At 38.3% G+C, this 20,860-nt stretch overlaps 1 protein-coding gene across 3 annotated transcripts in view; it reads left to right on the top strand.

Annotated features, from left to right (window-relative positions):
• Positions 1 to 1,995: 1,995 nt before the first annotated feature.
• Positions 1,996 to 20,860, top strand: part of jak1 (Janus kinase 1) — a 42,448-nt gene continuing 23,583 nt past the window's right edge. For 2 of the 3 annotated variants that reach the window (XM_031283812.2, XM_031283815.2), the window contains exons 1-8: positions 2,027 to 2,268; positions 8,146 to 8,357; positions 9,987 to 10,110; positions 16,186 to 16,339; positions 17,051 to 17,208; positions 17,550 to 17,818; positions 19,159 to 19,274; positions 19,929 to 20,111. In XM_031283812.2, coding sequence (XP_031139672.1) covers positions 8,153 to 8,357; positions 9,987 to 10,110; positions 16,186 to 16,339; positions 17,051 to 17,208; positions 17,550 to 17,818; positions 19,159 to 19,274; positions 19,929 to 20,111 — 1,209 coding nt within the window. In that variant the 5' untranslated portion in view covers positions 2,027 to 2,268; positions 8,146 to 8,152. Of the gene's footprint in view, positions 2,269 to 8,145; positions 8,358 to 9,986; positions 10,111 to 16,185; positions 16,340 to 17,050; positions 17,209 to 17,549; positions 17,819 to 19,158; positions 19,275 to 19,928; positions 20,112 to 20,860 lie in introns of all 3 variants that reach the window. The other variant, XM_031283813.2, reaches the window with a different exon arrangement.

Raw genomic sequence — 20,860 nt, 5'->3', positions numbered from 1 at the left:
ATGCATGTCAGTGGGGAAACTCTATTATTTGTTTTTTAGTGAAATCACCCAGAGTCTGCTGACTCCTAGGAGAGAATCGGTCACATATTGTCACACACTTTTTCGACTGATTTGTCAGTGGTTCTTGATCCTTCCTCTTTGTTAAAATGTCCCTTTAAAAGCAGAAACTGATATATTACATAACATGCAACATAATTCCATGATGCAAGACATGAAGTGTGGTATACCTCAACACATTTAGGATAATTGACAGTGATTCACCACTGGAATGCTCTCACAGTTTCCAGTATACAACCACATCCAAAAGGGCAGTTATGCAAATTTGCAAGAGGTGGGGACCATGCAGTGTTAGTGCAAACCCAGTCTATGATTACATGTTGTTCGGTTAGGGAAACACAATCACAAAGATGTTTTAGATTGCTCAAACAAAGACCTGGAAGGAACTACCTACATTTGTGCCACCTACAGAATGGCAAAGATGAATGATTGCCCTACCTGCTACAGAAGGTGTGCACAACTGCAAAGTCCATGAGTGTGAAAAAACCTTGGTGGAAGAAGTATTTAGATTCTTTGCTCAGGTAATAGTATCAATACCACACTGCGATACTCCATTACAAAAGTGCTGCAATCAAAACCTTACTTAAGCAAAAGCATATAAGCAGTGTCAGCAAAGTATCACAAGTTAATTGTTCTGCAGTAAAATGTTCTCTAAAAACTATATGTATTTAGGATTAATATTACTGCTGCATTAATGTGTATGTTGCATTTTACTGCTGTAGATCTTTAAGGTTGTGCTACTTTTAACTCTTACTTTTTAACTTTATTGGGTAGATTCTATACAGCAATGCATCTTATTCTATAGGATTATTATATGTTTGTAGTGTCGCTGTTCTGTGAGAACAGCCTATTTCTAAAAACGCAACTCTTCATGATGTCAGATAAACAGCCCTGTTTTTAGCTTTGTGACAATGCATTTTCTTCCAGCTAATCTAAGAGGGGTTTTAAATAGTTTATTTAGCTTAAGAAGTAGAAGAATTTTCTCAACCCATTTTTCAAATTTGGAGATACATGGTTTCTACTGCCGGAAGGGTATGAAAAATTGTAAAAATAAATAAATAATAATAATAATAAATAATGTAGGCTCGTAGAGGAAAAGGTACAATATTTGCCTCTGATATGTTATGGTATAAGTAAGTATAAAGTTGGAATGGAAATACTCACATATAGTATAGTAATAAGTACCTCAAATCTGTACTTAAGTACAGTCCTTGAGTAAATGTACTTAGTTCCATTCCACCAGTGCATATAGATGTTCAAATTTCCAATTTTTTTCCTAGGCGTTTTAAAGACTTGTTGGATTAAAATTAAGACTGACAAATACCATTGTCTATACTGTGCATATTGGCTCTATATGTATGTATACACCCTAATCATATCATACCTCCAGCTGTTGTATTTATATTACCTGCACTGCCAACTATGTTCATACGGTATCTTAGCGTATTCGTACCTCTTACTGTTGATTCATATCCATATTTATTCTATATTTTATTCTGTATATTACTCTGTACATTACTCTGCACTTTACTGCTTTTAGCACTTCTAGTTAGATGCTAAACTGTATTTCGTTGTCTCAGTACCTGTACTCTGTACAATGACAATAAAGTTGAATTTAATCTAATATGATGTTCATTCTTGACCTTGGTAACAGCATTTGACACAAATAAAACAAAAAAAACCTTTTTAATTTTATGGTAAACCATGGGGGCTACCTTTTTTTTCCAAATGGGAATTACGTCCTTTCTTTAGGAATACATTTCAGTCCCCACAACATGAGTAATACTGAAAACACACGTAACCCTTTCAGGGTTGAACCACGGTTGACTGTGTTGGAAAGAATAACCCTCGTACGCTCACACTGTCTAGCCTGGGCCCAGCAAAGAGTTAATTTCGTCATCTTGAGTGACGGGCGAAACAGCCAATAAGCTACCGAGCTCTCCAGGCCATTGCGTTGTTTTCGGGAAAGGGGCCGACACTTGTCAGGAAGGGTTCGCAAGAACAGAGGAGGATTGCGTATCCGCTCTTCAACAAAATCCATATTTTTTTTTCCCTCTGGATACTAGATATTTTTCTTGGTAAGTTTTGGAATCAAATAGCCGACAAACGATACTTAAAATCCGTCTAGAGAGGAGCTACAACTTGGTTGAAACGTCTAATGTACTGAACGAAACGGAAGTAACTTGCCAGCTGTCTGGCTAAGCTCGCGAGGTGAGTAAATACCCGCTTATGAAATGTTCCCACCGAGACAAATATCTGTCGTCTGGTCTATTTAACACACCAGTTTGTTTGTCATCTTTCCCCGTTGTTGTCAAGTGGGGAAAGATCCAGCCGTTGTTTGCCTTGACCATCTAGCTAGCTAAGTTAAATAACTGGCTAATGTCAGCCAACGTCCTGTCCGCTTGGCATGATAGCAATGACTCCATCCATGTTCAATGGCACAATTCAGGCAGATAGATGCTGGGCTGATGTAGCTACAGTGTGATTCAAATGTAGCTAGCCTAATAAAGCATGTTATAAATATACAGTGAACAGAGTGAGTAGGAAATATTAGGAATAAAAACAACGCTGTTACAAACTAGGGCCTACTATTGTAGAAAAAGTTTGACACTTTCTCAAGACAAATACTGGATTAAACGATTGACAAGGACAGTGCGTGTTTCAAGGCTTTTTATTTTTTTATTATTACATTTTTCCCAAACGGTCTCGAAAATTGAAAGTGGAGAAAGCGAAATGTCTTTATAAAAATAGCCAGTCGTCTTTATTCTTCCATTGTGCTTAGTGTCTGGAACGGAAAGTGAAACCATAACTTGTTAGTTTTAGTTTTTAGGCCAAGGGGACCACAGGGGCCACAGGGACCCTGCTCCAAGATAGATTTAAGTAATATTATTAGATTTTATTATTATTCGGTTAACCGGAATTTCTTTTGATCATAGGTGTCACTTTTGCATCCCATCTCAAATGTGACTAGTTTTTTTCTGTTTTTCTCTTCAATTTCCTCTTTTTCTCTTCTGTGATAGTAAACTGCATAATGCTATTGGGTTTTTGATTGGTGGTCTGACTGAACAATTTTGAAGACGTCACCTTGGACTATTGGATTTATATGCATTCATTGATAATGAAAACCTGTAATGCAAATATTGTACTAAATTTTATGAAGAAGTGGCTTCACACATCACATTTGAGGTTGACAAAAGTATAGGTACCTCTTCCTGGGCACAACACACACCCACTCACACACACACACACACACATGCACACGCACACACACACACACACACACACACACACACACACACACACACACACACACACACACACACACACACACACACGACAGAGACAGAGTTTCTGGCATTACCACCACTCACTTAAATTGAATCTCAAACAATGAAAGAACGTGGTTTCTTGCAGCTCTCTCCTTGACAGGAACTTGAACTGTCAGACTGTTTAAAACACTTGAACCACACAGTTACGTTTGATCTGCATTTTATTGATATCAGAATGAGCAAGTGGCAGCCTTGATGGCTTAATAGCTATTTTATTCTTACTATTAAAACTTGACTAAAATGTTTGTTTTTTTACCCAATGAACTTGGATATCAAGTTTGTGTACCTGTGAAGGGTACTTTTTCACTCAAACATAGGCTGTGGCTAATGTGAAATTAGTCAAAGGAATTGACATTTAAAATGCTACATGATGAATTAAAATAACTCACCCACCTTTTGGTATGTTCACCATGATAACATGATATTTAACATCAAAGAGCATTATTTTTATCACTCAGTTGACCTTTCCTTGTAATAACCAAGTGGCCTCTGTGACGTTATTGCTTTAGCAGCCTATTGTCTGCCCACTGTATTTTCACTTCAGGCACATTGGATTTGTGGCTTTTAAAAAGTGAGACAAATTGTAGCACATTTTACTCAAATGTAATGAAAACTATAACAAACAAGATGTTTTTTTTTTTATTTCTTTGCCCATCCAAATTACGGCATTGTGTGTTTTTTAAGCATAGTCCCCCTTCACCAACTTATATTTAAGTTTATAAAATTCAGGTGCGTAAAATATTGAATTTACAGTACCTATTCGGAATTAACATTACCTACTAAAAAAAGATGTTATTTAGGGCTGCAACTAACGATTATTTTCATAGTTGATTATTCTGTTCATTATTTCCTCGATTAATCGATTAGTTGTTTGGTCTATAAAATGTCAGAAGATGGTGAAAAATGTGGATCCTTGTTTCCCCAAAAGCCCAAGACGACGTCCTCAAATGTCTTGTTTTGTCCACAACTCAAAGATCTTCAGTTTACTGTCACAGAGGAGAGAAGAAACTAGAAAATATTCACATTTAAGAAGATGGAATCAAATAATTTTTACTTTTGTCTTAAAAAATTACTCAAACCGACTAATCGATTATCAAAATAGTTAGCGATTAATTTAAAAGTTGACAACTAATCGATTAATCGATTAATCTTTGCAGCTCTAATGTTATTGTCTTGTAAAATGCCATTAATATAATGTTTCACTAGCTAATTTCACTGATAAGTTGATATAAGTGATATTACTTGTTGATGGTGTCACAACACTGTCATTCTTAATTCAGTACCAAAGCTTTACTGTAAATAAATTTTTAAGCACTTGACATGGTGGTTATAGTGAAATTAAATTACATCTGTTTAAAGTTTCAATTCAAGTGTTTATAGAAAATGTCGCTGAATTAGATTTGTTGCCTTGAAAACTAAAGAAGTGCAGGGAATCAATGGAGAACCCATAATGTGATCCTTGACCATCAAAGCACTTTTAGCCTGATGATTTTGTTAGTTTATTTTTTTGCTGCAAAATAGTACAAGTCAATTTAATGAACATCCCCTTAAATATAGTTTCAGCTTTTGAATGGCTGTGTCCTGACTTTGACTAATCGATAGAGGTATACCAATAATGCAGTGATAATGAATGTACACACTTAACGTCAGTTTGCTTACATGGGTGCTGAATAATCAAAAACAGGTACTGAAAACCCCCTGGTGGGATGACGGTTAAATGATTTAATAATGCTCAGACATTTAGGGGGATGTCCTTGCTCAGCATGCACGCGAGCCACAGTGTTGCAGCCAAGCAGTGATCAGTTTTTTGACATTATTTCAGCACAGCTAAATGTAGCCATATTACAGACAAAAATCACAGAAACTGATTTAAAAAGGTGCAAAAAACATGAGATCAAGAAGGAGACTGGTTGTAATATACTCAAAATAATAGGTGTCATGCAAAAAACACATCAATGAGAAGTACCAGATGGTGTTAAAGTACTAAGATAATAAGTCCAAACTCTCTCCTTGTGTCTAAAAGTGAACAAACATAAAACCCTTACCTCAAGTCCATTATTTAATGTGACTAAACACTAGTTGTTGGGTTTTTTTGGCTTTGTATGGCCTTTAATTGATAGGACAGCTGAAGACAGGAAAGGGGAGAGAAAGGGGGGATGCCAAGGACTCAGCCTACATGGGGCGCACACTCTACTGGGTGAGCTAGAGGTCGCCCTGACTAAACCCTAGTTAAAGCTGTGGTAGGCAGTTTATTTTTGGCGTCATTGGGCAAAAATTCCATAATAATTTTTCTGCATATTGTAATTAGGGTTAAGCTATGTCCAGCTTGCTACTGTAGCCTTTACAGTCAACTGTGTTGAAATGAATAGATTTACACTCAGACTAAAGACTGATAGATATATTTTTCACTTTGTCTTGGCATTTGGGATGTAATGATTGAAGTGCTAAGCTAGAACACCTAAGTCATTTATGATAAGTTGTCAGCCAGGGTTTCCCATTGACACAATAAAAGTCATACACAATTGTCTCTACTGGAAGGGGTTTGTGTGAAAAGTACGTACAATAGGTAGGTTTTTTTCCCCCATGTTCTTCAGCAACACACATATTCTTGTGTTAGTTTATTTCTCTAAACTTTGCAGATAAGCTACCTAGCTCAGACTTAAATAGGCAGGGGAAACTCTATATTGATGCAAATGATGCAGAAGAGCTTATTTGTTTGTTGGTGTAGTATTTATTGTTTTGGACCACCCAACCAACCAACATACATACATATGTATATAGTTGTTAATTTTTTTTTACAAATGCCAGATTATGCAATAATAACAGGTCCATTCCACCAAAGCTACCAAACCCTGTCAAATTTCCTAGAATGATCTAAGCTACAACATGCACATTACAAAATTATACAGTAGCTGAATATGAAATGATTAGACGATTAATAGATTTGTTTATCGACAGAACTTTTACTACCATTTTCACAATTGCTTTATCATTTAAGTCATTTTTTAAGGAGAATATGGGAGAAATGCTCTGGTTCCAGCTTTGAGATGTGTATTTGTTTTTACTATTTATACTATATTTTTACTATTTATTTACTATATCCTGGCAAATCAGCATCACTGAGTGGGAGTGGGAATAACTGTCAACATCTTTTTCAGCTGAAGTAGACTTGGGAAACATGTTGTTTAATGATAGCAATACTCAAGTGAAACTGGCATCAGTTCAATACATCCAGTCTCAACCAGTCTTGATCATGTAATTTGTTAAAGATATCTTCCTTAATATACCACACCAATTATATAAAAGATATTTTTTTTACATTTAACTGTAGTGACATTCAGAAGTGTTTCTTTTTAATTTACGTAGAAAGAAATCGACACAATAACTCATCAACTTACTCACTGAAAATGGCAGACGGATGAATCATTGAAAATCTCTTCTCAAGAAATTCAGCTGTAATAAATAATAATGAAGGAAATGATGACTGTTAAAAGATATCCCACTTGCCAGGCTCACTACTTTGCCTAGACTTGATTATGTTTGAGATTTGGCACATGAGATCACACGATTAAAAAAAATAAAAATTAAAAAAACGTATGAAAGCAAGCTCAGATTGGCAGTTGATTTAAATATGATCAGTTAAGTTTGTGTTAAACAGGATGCAGGGTAGAATAATTCTCTGTCCAAAGTACAGTAATTAAATGTTATTTATTTGTCATCTTAATATATGAAGTTAATAGGAGTTACGGCAAGCAGGAACAGTGATAAAACAGACAAACAAACATGTATCCTCATCAGTCTGTCACGCGCTCTGCAGTGTCTCTGTGTGTCTCTATCTCTTTCAACTCCTTTCCTCCTCTTTTTATGTTTGTGTACACGCTTATGTGTGTGACATCAAGTGTGAATAGATGCCTATGCAATGATTTATCATTGGTGTTTTTCTAGTTATGCTGGTGTAGCTGTAAGTGGTGTCAACACAAGGACTCACGGCTGCTGCTGTTGACATGCTGCTTTTGCTTAGCAGCCAGCATAAACACAGGCTATTCGACTCATTCTGTAGTGAAACCCAGACTCCTCACAGCCCATGCGCAGCAACGATCTATCCTCCATGTTGATGTCATCAGCTCAGTTGAGAGGCTGACGTTATTCCACTCGCATTATAGTGGAACACCACTTTGTCCTGTGTGCTTTTGTGTGTTGGGACTCTGCACTGTATTTAATATGAGTCATCAGGTTAATGATCAGTCAACTGTTTGCTGAGGTCACAATCACACTGTAACACACCTTTTAGACACTTGATTGGCTATGTTAACTAAACATTGGTCACCCGTTTCCTCAAAAAGTGTCAATTATATAATAATATAAAATATGTATAATATATATAAAATATAAGGGTGGGACATACTAGAAATACGTACGCTCATTCCAGTGAACTTGGTATAAAAAGCTATTTATACATTTACAAAATATCCTTTTTAATGAAACGTCTTTCATTAAAAATGCAAGTTGATTGATGCTGGTAGTGCTACTTAGTAGCAATTACAGGGTATATGATGTTACCATTTCACTGAATATCAAAATTAAAGTTTTGTATAGGAGAAAAATGAATTATGATATATCCCATGTTAGTATTTTTTATTTGTCACATCCTTAATTGAGTTGAATGCAAAGCTTACTTTGGTGTACACAGTATGAAAGCCAAAACATTTAACATAACATTCCCACTCCCCCATTTCTCTTTTTCACTTCACTTATCCAGTGTCTGAATGTCAACTCTGTGGGCGATGGAGTTGAGCAGGCAACTCTGTGGGAAGATGAGGAGGTCCAGTAAGAGGGCCCAACTCTCCTGTTCTCCTACTTCTACTTGGGGCCTGGAAATCCACTTTTACACACCGGAGGTGCACCAGCTAGAGTACTTCAAAGGCTGCTACACTGCATTGGAGCTCTGTGTGGATGCTGCCAAGAAATGCTGTGAGTGACTGAGCTGTTGGCTAGTTGGCAACATTAAGAATTACCTACTCTGCTTATTGATATAGTCTCTGTTTATTGGCAGCAATGAAGGATGTTATGTAGATTTTACTGTTATGTGGCAAATCAATCGGAGATAACAAAATAACCAGGTTTACATCTTAGTCCTGTACCTTGCATTCTGGTAGGAAAAGCTTCTTTCTTGTTTGTGCCATTCGACACAGACACAGACAGCCCAGTTTTATGAAAACATCCTCTTTCCAGCGGTAGACTACTTCTTTCAATGTAATTGTGTTAGGCTTAAAATGATTGATAACCAGTAGTAAAGCTAAGTTACTGTTGTATCTGTTGGGCTCTGATATAGACACACTCTTACATACTATTAGAAGATGATGTTTGCAGGTTTGGCTTTGGTCAAGTAGTGAAGGTGACAGACATTTTTTTAAAGTAAAATAATACTTTTATAGCATGTAGACAGAGAGACATATAAACACTAGGAAAGGTCCAGCTGGAAAGAAAACGTCTTAAATGACCAGCACTAATGCAAAAACTCGGATAGAATGCAATAATACAGTTTAGAACTAACTTGAACCAAAGAGAAATCAACCTGATTTCAATACATTCAGTGTTGGGTATTTAGTGATACAGTATACCTGATAATAAAACCTTAGGTATTTTGTAATTCCTGTGGTGATGACAAGATGTTCTTTAGAGATTTTACATAGATTGGTAGATGTAAGAATGTTTCATAAATTGCAGTACTCTAACACTGATATTTATTGTAGTTAGGGTTAGGTTAATCAGGTTTGTCTCTTCCACCAGCCAACCTGACAGGTAATAAGGATAATTTGTTCTGTAACAATTGGGCAAAATCATTAACGTCTTTAACAAGTTATTTTTCAACCATAAAGTTAAGTGGTTCTGCTCTTGCTCTTTTGTCTCTGATTAACGCCATGGAATGTGTCATTGCAAAGTTAACAGAGAGGAATACATGTCAGAGTATTAAACTACACTCTTACAGAGGATAACTTCTCCCTGTTTGTTACTGTTCTCAAATCCAGATGAACATTTATTACTGCCTTACTTCTAAGTGCTGCCATTTAGCTGTCAACATGTGAAATAAAATGCATTAGATTCCAAACAATCATAAGTACATGGCACTATTGCAAATCAATTGCAACCACAGTTTAAAAGCCATATAGCAGTTATTGTAGAACTAGACTAAGTGCCACTCTTGGGGCTCTTAGAAGAAGTATCTCTTCCTCTCTTCACAACCATTAGTCATTTTAACTGACTGGTTAGCTGACTGTTAGGTGGAGTAAGATGGAAATAGTCTTTTTTTCATTTCAGGCATTTGAGGGCTTACAATAAATGCAGAATTTTGCAAGTGTTCTCTAAAACCAGGATCCTATATTTCATCTATGCCGAAGTATAAAAATATACACTGTAACCAGGTATGATTGATATGGTGGAGCATGTAGACCTTACTGTTTGTTTTGCTTTATTAGCAGATTGTTTGCTGTTGCTCCTAACTCCTCTCTTTGGACAGAGGCCTGCGTGTCAGCCTCAACTCCAATGCAACAATTGGTCTGAATATTGATCTTTATTCCTCTTTTCTCTTTCCCTTCTCAGCAATCTCTCCCTTGTGCCATAACCTATTTGCTCTCTACGATGACACAACTGGCATGTGGTACCCGCCCAACTATGAGTTCAATATCACAGATGAAACCAGTGTCAAGTTGCACTATCGCATGAGGTAAGACTACGTTGGAGTTTTATAGCTGCCATTTATCTCCATAAAGCAGTTTCTTGAATTGAAACAAACTGTGTTTTTTTAGTCAACCACTTCAATTGTAGTATAGTCTTAAGTGGAAGATAGTGGAAGTATTATTTAATACAATTTAAAGACGTTAGTGGAATGCCCACCTCAGGAAAAGCTTCTGATACTGAGGCACCTTGCAGGCAAAGACAGGAACTTTGGTATGCTGACTACTGACTTATAAAACTGGTTCCTGGGATGTGGAAAGTTTCTTTCTGGGGGGAGGAGCAGGAGGTGGAGCAATACCAAACAAACCATGTGCCATAGCGAACCAGCCTGCAGGCCACCCCTTAAGCAGATATAGTTGAGCTCAGTTTTAGGCTCTGGAGCCAATCTCCTGGATAGGGACAGATCTGTTTTGTTGTCTGAAATTTTCCAGGATGAGAGGACCCATTGGGGAGTGTGAGAAAGCCCTTTGGTGCATGTGTGCTTCTTTTCCCAAACAAGAAGAGTGCCGCAGAAAGGAAGGCTTTAACTGTCAATTTAGAGTATCTGGCTTTTTGGTATCTCACAGTCGGTTACTGGAGAGGGTGCCTTCTGAGGACACTATAGTTCTGCCATGGAACTTAAATGGTCATGTGGAGGACGGCAAAAAAATTAGGAAGGGAGTGCTTGAGAGAAACAGCCTGCCTAATATGGAGTTTTTGGTTTGGTGATCTCAGGATTGCATCCCTGCTTCTTGCAGAGATAATGATGTAGTTCTGTGAACACAAACTGGGATGAGAGCCAAGACCTCCAAGTCGGAGGCCATGATACTCTATCAGAAAACTCTGGAGTTCTCCCTTCGAAGTGAGTGCAAGGTGCTGCCTTGTGTGACAGAGTTCAAATATAACATGGTATGTGAGTTCAACAAGTAGATTTAATAATAATAATAATAATAATAATACATTTTATTTAAAGGCGCCTTTCTCGGCACTCAAGGACACCGTACAGGGATACATAAGACATTTAAAAACAGCAAAAAATAAAGAATACAACAGCAATAACAACAACACCAACAGAAAGAGGCAGAGCAATTGACAACAAGTGGAATAGGCAGTTTTAAACAGATGTGTTTTGATTTATGTACCAAGCTGGTAGTGATGAGGGAGCCTGTCCTTAAAGCAAAACCTTTTACTTACCAGACGATCTACATATCAACCCTCCATCTATGGTCCAGGAGGTCTGGGTAGTGAGCCAGAGAAGAGATCTGGGATTCAAGTGGTTGAAATGTGTTTGCTTGAAGTGCTGTTCCTCCATGTTGAAATGATCCAATTTGGATCAGGATGCTTCCATTGCGCCTCCTTCTGGGCTGTGTCCAATTTGGAGGAGACTGTGTGACTGACTGTGAATACACTAGAGGTATGACATATCCTACATCCCTGGTAACGCTGCCGAAGTCCCCAGAATGAGTTGAAAGACATGGCAAGGTAGATGCCAGAGCTACTTCGTTTATCCTGCTGCCATTATGACATGTACCACGGCAACAATTGGTGGAAAATTAATGGAACATAGTGAGTGTTGTATATATAGTCTAGAAAGTAATTGTCTATTTCTGAGTGTACTTAAAAATGTGTTGCAAGCAGAATTAACTACACCTTAACACTTTCGAAATATTGTTATATTATCATTCTTTATATGGGTCCAGTGTTTCCCCTACAATTGTACAGGACTGACAGGCTGCCAGGCCAACGGGAATCCCCACCAGGCCAGAATATGTATTTTTTAAGTATACAGCATATCTGTTGTGTTTCCCCTATATTCATTCTGCAGCGCCACACTGCCGGGAGTCCAACTGTCTGTGGTTTGTTCATGTCTGTAACAGCAGGACAGTCAAGTGTGTTATCTAAACTGCTAAAATCAGTTGAACAGGTGTGAAGATAACTTTGTCGGTAGCAGAAAGACTCAGTAGTGAACAACGCAGGAACAGAACAGAACAGGCTGACGGAGTCGGTGTTTTTGTGTTTGTAGCTGAGCTGGACCAGAGAATACTCAGTTAAAACAGATCAGTGATGCTGTTTTGCCCTCATTGTTCGCTGTGAAGTTTGCTGGAAGTAATGTAATGTAGCGTTTTATGTGGAGTGAGCACTGCGCTGGACTCCATTTAAAAAGAAAATACATAAATAAATAAAAGTTGCCTTTTAAATGCTATATTGCTTGTATGGAAATAACAAGAGTAACAAGCGAAACCAGCAACGAGTGAAATAAAGTCATTACTGCACTTTGTAACCTTGTTACAAAAGGTACTATGTGGGGCGACCTCTAGCTCACTCAGTAGAGTGTGCGCTGCATGTAGGTTGAGCCCTTGGCAGCGGCCCAGGTTTGAATCCGACTTGTGGCCTTTTGCTGGGTGTCATCCCCTCTCCACCCTTTCCTGTCTATCTGCACTATCTAATAAAAATAAAAATCCCCCAAAATAATCTTTAAAAAAATAAAGGTACTATGTAAATAAAGATTATTATTATACTTATTACTTCTATAACTGTCAGCTTTAAAGGTTGTATATTACATTAAGACGTGACAGACATAGTATTGCTATCTTGAGGCAGCGGAAAAACCTGGTCTAAAGTCAATAACGCAGCATTTCATTGTTATTTTAACAGCACATTAGTAAAATGCGCCTAGGCTTGTGCACAGCGCACACACACTATGCTTGTTACACGCACAGGGTAACAGCACACAAACATGCAAAATATTAAAAATATTACAATGTGAAATAGTATTATGATATGATCTGCTCGCGTGCTTTCACTTCAAGCAGATCAGGTTCTTCTCCTGGAAATCTCTCCTTCCTGTTTAGCAAATCTGCGATCATAATAGTAATGCGCCAAGGTACAAACGTGCCTGGCTTTTAAAGGAAATGGGAAATTACAGTGATTGGTTTATTGCACGTTATACCCAAAACACACCTATTATTAATTAAGACACTAAGTACAACCCTTTTGAACCGTGCGCCTTGCGCACGGACCCTTTTTTCCGCCGTTAAACTAGCAAAAGGGCATTCGTACACGCCCTTAACGCACCTGCGCCAGGCACTACACGCAGTGCGCTTAGATTGTTAAAATAGGGCCCTTACACTTGTCTGTGCCATCAGAGGAATCTGGAGTGCATATCCCTAACGTGTGTACCATTTCATAAAACCATAAAATCCTTGGCATTATCTGAAAACACTCTGCTGAATGTTGTGGGTGTGTGTTATGAATCAGCAGTACTTTAGTTCTGGTCATATCATATTGTGGCAAACTAGGTGGCTTGGCGAGATGAGACACATTCTTTAAGTTTCCACAGGCTTGTTGGATCTTGTTTCTCAGTTTGGCATTATAAGAGGAAAGACAAGAGAAAACTGCCAAGTATAGCTCAAACATTGTTTGGAATTCAGCGAAAGATGAAGGTTAGCAGCTCTTCAGAGAGGGCTGTTTTAAACCTCTGGCCATAAACTAATAGAATCTTCGAAAAGGCATAGAATGCAATTAGATTTGGCAGTGAGTCACTGACTTCTTACAACTTTTACAAGTAATGCAAAAAGTGGAGTAGAACTTGATACTTGACTCAATAAGAGACATACTTGTAGAGAAAGTTGTTTTAATGAGACACACCAGCAATGTCATATTTGTGTCTGACTGGATTCATTTGAAGAGAGTTAAGTCCCTCTGAAGAGAATCCATTCGACAAGTTAGGTAGCATTTCACGAAGAGGAAAATAAAAACATTACTGTGGTGTCAATTGCACTTCCTCTTTCTCTGTGCTCTGCTTTAACAGTAGCTAGTGGAGCCTAACTGTGGCGTGTGCTGTATATTTGTGTGTACATGTTTTTTGCTGCAGCCTGCTTTGCATTCTGTAGTGCAGTCTGCCAAACAAGCAGGGCATTGTGGTCAAGTCTGCCATAAACAAATGTTAAACACACGCACAGGGATTAGAAGTATGTACAGGTCTATAAGCCTACACTTAGGCACAGCATTGTTTAAAGCTGAATGCTATTGTCAGCAGCATGCTAATGTGCTTACAATGGCAATGCATCATGCTGATATTTAGCAGGTATAATGTTTACCTTGTTGAATCTTATTTTAGTGTGCTAGCATGAACATTTGCTAAATTGAACTAAACACAAAACACAACTGAGGCTGATTGGAATATCATTAAAGGGGTACACGTCGTTAATGGCGTTTTTCCACTGCTAGTACCAGCTCTACTCGGCTCGGCTTGACTCGGCCGCGGTGCCCCGTCCTCCTTTTTCCATTGCAGATTTAGTACCGCCTCATGCGTGAGGCGAGCTTGGCTGGTCGTCATAGCGGCGCCGCAGTAAACTGCCGTGACCTAACGTGACACACACACAGAACGTCGAAGGTGTGTTGTTGTTGCCACAGCCAGAAGACACATTTTGTTTCAAATGAAGCTGGAGCAAAAAAACAGCTGGCTAAACTATTTAAAAATGGCGGGTTTGTTCAGGACACCCCCGTCTGTCGCTTTCACGTCACCTTTTGGTATCGCCTCAGCTCGCTTGGAACCTCGACAGAGGTGGTACTAAAAAGAGTACCTGTTAGCAGGTACCAGGGACTTTATTTCGTAATGGAAAACCAAAAAAGGCGAGTAGAGTCGAGGCGAGTCGAGCAGGTACCATGTAATGGAGAAAACGCCATTAGTGTCATCCGACGGATCTCAGCAGACCTCAGTAACGCTTTCCGTGTCCTAATGGACAACATAGCCTTCCCCATTCAGGGCACTCAGTCACTGAAGGAGCTGCCAAGTGCTGCCAAGTGCTGGCTTGCTGTAATACTTCAAATTACCCCGCTGTGGGACTAATAAAGGAATATCTTATCTTAAATATCCTCTGGGGGACCATGAATGCCTGTACAAAATTGTAATGGCAATCCATCCTATCGTTGTTGAAATATATGAGTACCAAGAGCTTATGGGTAACTTTGTTGTCCCAAAAAGCTATTGGCTTTTGTGTGAAGTTAGAATGTTTTCCCTGTGTCCTCTATGGGCTTCCGCCCACAGCCAGCACTGTCTTAAAGAGTCCTACCTGTATCAAAAAGCGTCATATTTTCAGGACCTTGCTGAATGTTTTTCTCTGGCCTATAGAATGTCAGCAGTCCCCCATCAGTATTAATGCTTATTGCTGGTTTTATTTCTGTATACCTATTTGCATGCTTTTCAGATGTTCTCCTCATTTCTATGTTATTGTTTTACTGTGCACTGCCCCATGTCTGCTGTTGGTCTTGAAAGGATATAGACTGACGTCTATGACGCTGAACAGACAGAGATGATATATATCCTCTGAACAGCAAAGACTCGCTGAAAAATTGCAACATTTCAGAGAAAACAGGAAAACAGGGCAACATGTTGCCTAGCACTGACATTCTTACTGGCTAGGTGATCTTTGCATGAAAAGTAAAAGTGGAGATGACAACATTAGGAAAAATGGGCATGGGCAATTGTTAGTCATGGACATTTCTTTTACACTTTAATTGTTGCACATAATGCAGGTGTCTATAGAGCTTGTCCTGTTGTGTTGTTTCTCTGTGCACAGACAAAGCTAATGTATGAATAAGGTCATTGTTACACTACTCTATTGATCTATCTATTGATTTCACTCTTTTATCTTCACTGCTTCAGACTCTTATGAACCTTTTGTTTAGTGTATACCCATAGTTCAGCAGCATGCATATAATGATCCAGAGTTCAGCTCAACTTTTCATTATGAAATTCCACCGCTTGCAGGCATCTCTATTAAGGCCAAAATCCTATCAATGCAAACTTAAGGCTTACCTTGTTATTTATAGAACTAGCATCCTCCTTCCCTTTAGGGAATAATTTATAAAAACCTACTAGTAAGTTTCTGGACATGTGAGATCTAATTCAGTGCATTCAAGAATACAATAGGTTTCTGGAATTCATTGGACATAGCCATACCTGTACCCATGTTACCTTGTAATGCCACTGTGAGTTATTTTTCAAAGCCATGTATTCTTTCTTGCATGCACACGCCTGTATTCATTCTGTTAACTTTGTTTTCTTTGTCTCTCTCCTGAGGTTTTATTTCAGAAACTGGCATGGCACCACTGAAGGAGAGTCTCCAGTTTGGAGACACTGCATCAGTAAACTCAAAGGAGGATTTAGCCCACAGAAAACACCAGAAGGAACTCCCCTACTGGACGCTGCCTCTCTCGACTACCTGTTTGCCCAGGTGGAGAAAAAAAAATCAATTACTAATGATTTACTAATGATAGAATTTACTCTCTCATTGTTGCCCACATGAAGTGTGTGTGTGTGTGTGTGTGTGTGTGTGTGTGTGTGTGTGTGTGTGTGTGTGTGTGTGTGTGTGTGTGTGTGTGTGTGTGTGTGTGTGTGTGTGTGTGTGTGTGTGTGTGTGTGTGTGTGTGTGTGTGTATACAGAACAGCTAAAAAGATTAGACTCCACCAAAAACATTTTCTTAAATTTGTATTTATTTCCTTCTTTGAAAGTACATGTGAACACAACCACATTTCACAGTTGAGTTTCAAAACATCAAGAGCTAGGAGGAAATGTAACTCTACCAGGAAGTGCAGCTTTAAGGTCAGCATTAGACAGCACCCCTTTAGTGTAATATAGAGCCACTGTCATTTAAATTTGTTATAACTCACCAGTAATTGATGTTTCCAAACAACAAACAAAATAACCTAATTTTCAATTGTCTAAAATATAAGAAATCCCTCTGAATTTCCTGTAAATAAGGCAGTCTGTTTCTTCATTTTATTTGGTCATCTTGACAGGATGTGTGTGCCACGTAACGAACCAAATCACACAGAATATCTTACAATTTCCAATGTTCTAGAGTTCTTTTTAGGCTTTTAAGTTTTAATATGCTTTTGGTGTGTCTCTATGTAAAATATAAATATACGTATGTTTGTTGTGCAGGGCCAGCATGACTTTCAGACAGGCGTGGTTCCACTGAGGATGTCCCACTCAGAGGCTGAGCAACACGAGATAGAAAACGAATGTTTGGGCATGGCTGTGCTTGCTATCACTCACTATACCATGGAAATGCCCATGCCCATTGCTTCCCATGAAATCAGGTAAAACATTGATTTTCTAAGCAAGCCACATGCACACGTTGCCCAAAAAAACAGGCATTCGCATACAACATTTAAAAGAAGTTTTAAAATATGATAATACCATAAATCATAATTCTCCCCACATTTGAAGTTTAGAGAGCCTGTAGACAAACAAAAGCAGTTGTAAATACCACAGTAAGTAACTTAAGCACTAATTGATGGCTACTGTTTAATCCATATTTTCTGAGAAGTCACACGTTATTTTTCTGTACCTTAAAAACACTTGCACAAAGCATAGGAAGTAAATGCTGAGAGAAACTGTTAATAAATTCCCATCTGTCTTTCTATCTTAATCCCATCAGCTACAAACGTTTCATCCCAGAGTCGCTGAACCGCAAAATTAAGCAGCGCAACTTCCTGACGCGCATCCGCATCAACAACGTCTTTAAGAAATTCCTCAGTGAGTTCAACCACCGCACAATGAAGGACGGCAACATCACGCTGTACGACTTGAAGATCAAGTACCTGGCCACACTGGAGGGCCTGACCAGCGGCCTGGGCAGCGAGCTGCATGAGCCCATTTCGCTCAGTGTAACGCAGGAAGGAGATGTCTGCAATGGAGGTTACTATGGTAAGATTTCAGGAAGATGAGGAGAGGATGGTAATGATATAAAGTTCTCAGCACAGTGCCAGATTTGTGGCGTGCAACTGCTCAGTGTGGATTTTTGTTTGAGACGTAGTTTTACTAGAATTACAGGAGATTATAGATAACTAAGAAAGAGAACTATTTGTTTACCAAGATAATCCCTGTGGGATTTGATGTAATAACAATAGAGAAAAAACTACTGTAGAGAGAGAAAATGAAAGTATTATTATTATTATTATTATTATTATTATTATTATTATTATTATTATTATTATTATTAAAACTGTGAAGCATGATGAGACAAAATATAGTTGTTATTCTACAACAAAACAGATTATAATAAACATTTTTAAAGCCCTATTGCTATCCTATATAGCTGTATTGGATTATAGTGGTTAGGTGAAAGTGTTAGTTTGGTGTGTTTTACATGGAGAGTACCTGTGGCATTCTGCCCACAGTTAAAAAAGAAAAAGAAATCAAAATTTACCTAAAACATGGCGTGAGTTTGTGCAAATGGTGATAGATGTGTCTACAGTCTGTGTCCTATACTGTAACTGCAGCATTTAAAGCAGCCATATTATGCTCATTTTCAGGTTCATAATTGTATTTTAAGGTTGTACCAGAATAGGTTTACATGGTTTAATTTTCAAAAAACACCATATTTTTGTTGTACTGCAACGCTCTCTCTCACTGCTGCAGATCCTCTTTTCAGCTGGTCTCTGTTTTAGCTACAGAGTGAGACCTCTTTTCTTCTTCTTCTTCTGTACTATCTTTGATTGCACTCGCACATGTGCAGTAGCTCAGATGTAGATCATGTCAGCTAGCTAGCTCCATAGACAGTAAAAGAAAGGCTGTTTCTACAACTTCAGTCAGTTACAAGGCAGGATTAGCTGGGAGACTTCTAAATGAGGGGGCACATGTAAGTAGTTCTTTTGTAGATTATGGTTAACTTGTGTGTGTTGTAGCAGTGCTTTGCTATTGAGAACGAGGTAGCATGCTAGCGTTAGCATGCTAGCGTTAGCATGTAGCGTTAGCATTAGCGCTACGAGCTAATGGTTGCGGTTAGCCTGCTCGTTTTGGCTTGTGACGTCACAAGCCGTGCCGATTTTGAACAGCTCACCCAGAGACTGAAGGCAGGACACATTCAGAAACCGTATCTCACTCTAAACAGCATGGATGGATTTTTTTCAAAGTTTGTATGTGTGTGGAAGCACCAGAGACACAACATAACACCCCAAATCCCAGAAAAAGTGATTTTTTTCATAATATGGGCACTTTAAGTATTTTGGCTGCAAGTGTAACTGCTGTTTGCTTGCTGTTTCCAGGGCACATCAACCAGAGCCAAGGACAGAGCAAGAGTGAGAACATGGAGACTAATCGTGACATGGAGGTCCTGGTTACTGGTACCACTGGCATTTCCTGGAGGAAGAAGCCCTCTACAGTGAGTGAAACTGAGTTTAAAAAAAATAATAGCCTCGTTTCACTAGTTTCAGATAAACTGGCGTAACAAATAACTGTCAAACGTCATAATGGAGAAATACCATTAACTCCCTACTGAGAACATATGTTTCCATATGAAAAAGTATGATTAAGGTAAAGCTAGATAAGGTCACCAGAATAATCAGAGTACATTATTTTAGGTTTTAAAAAAGAAATGACAAAAACTCACTAAATCAAGTCTGAAGTTCCAAGTCATAGGCATATAATAGGAATATTCTACAGAAAATAAAGTGAACAACATTTAAAGTTAAGGTTTCTTATTTTTATGCACACAGAAGTTAAATTCAATTCAATAAAACCACTCAAGAATTGTGATACTGAGACTCTGCATTGGACACCTGTCCTATTATTTTGATGTCGACGGTCAGAATTACTTTGGAAGAGCAGTACAGTTGTCTTAATTTTGTTACAGTATTTATTATTTAGTGTGAGTTACTAGTCCAAATGTGATGGTGCTGCATATTCTCTATGACAAACATTGCAAAGGTCATTGCAGTATTTTCAGATGACAATATTTTACATTATTTGAAAATACTGATGGTTTATTTCTTTCATAATTTATTTGTGTACATCTGTTTGTATATCTTTAAAATAGACACCTGTGATCGCCAAAGAAAAGGGCAAGTCAAAGAAGAACAAGTTGGATGGAAAACAGAAAAATAACAAAAAGACAGAGGCGAATGACAGCTGGGTAGTGTTCTGTGACTTCCATGAGATCACACACACTGTCATCAAAGAGGCGACGGTCACCATCTACAGACAGGACAACAAGAGGATGGTGAGGCAAACAAATCAAAGAGCACTGTGTTTCATGTGGGATTGAACTCCATATTGTCACTTCGCCATCCAAATCTGTTATTAATAACCCAGTATTAACTTCACATTTTTTATTTTAGACAGTGAGTGCACATTTACAACATTTCACGGCATGGTAGTGTCACACTAAGACTGAAGTTGTAAATTGTAAACCTTTTGTTTTTCGAGACATTTTCTAAAATGTTGTTTGCAAGTATCCAAAATCATGTTTAAATATGAATTCTGAAGCCTGCTTATAATTCTAATACTAATTCATTCATTCATAATTAACACCAGCATTTACAATCATTGTTCTACAAATGTTTTCTAAAGGTTTTTAGTAATAAGAATTTAGTTTAGAAAGGATGTATCTAACTATAAAGCAAGGAATCTCTCTGTGTGTCTGTGAGTGTGTCTGTCCTCGAGAACTGATCCGATCTGCTTCACACTTAATGGGTGCATTGCTTGATAGTATACCCAAGAAAGTGCATTGAATCGTTTTGGTGCAATTTGGACATGCAAAATTATTGTTACACTGAATAAACGAGCATACATCACTCTGCAGCAGCAGCGGCGGGGCTTCAGGGCTCTGCAGACTCACCTGAGCATGTCCTGACCTAGCTTAATGATAAAGTTCCGCACAAGGCTCTACTGTGTAATGTATTGAGAGGGGACCCCTATTAACTTATACCGCCAAATGGCATGCTGGTTACAGCTCACTCTCTGTCGCTC

Source organism: Sander lucioperca, chromosome 11, assembly GCF_008315115.2.
Source record: "Sander lucioperca isolate FBNREF2018 chromosome 11, SLUC_FBN_1.2, whole genome shotgun sequence".
Lineage (NCBI taxonomy): Eukaryota > Metazoa > Chordata > Actinopteri > Perciformes > Percidae > Sander > Sander lucioperca.
The sequence above is the reverse complement of the archived record's forward strand: the minus strand, read 5'-3'. Positions and strand labels throughout refer to the sequence as shown.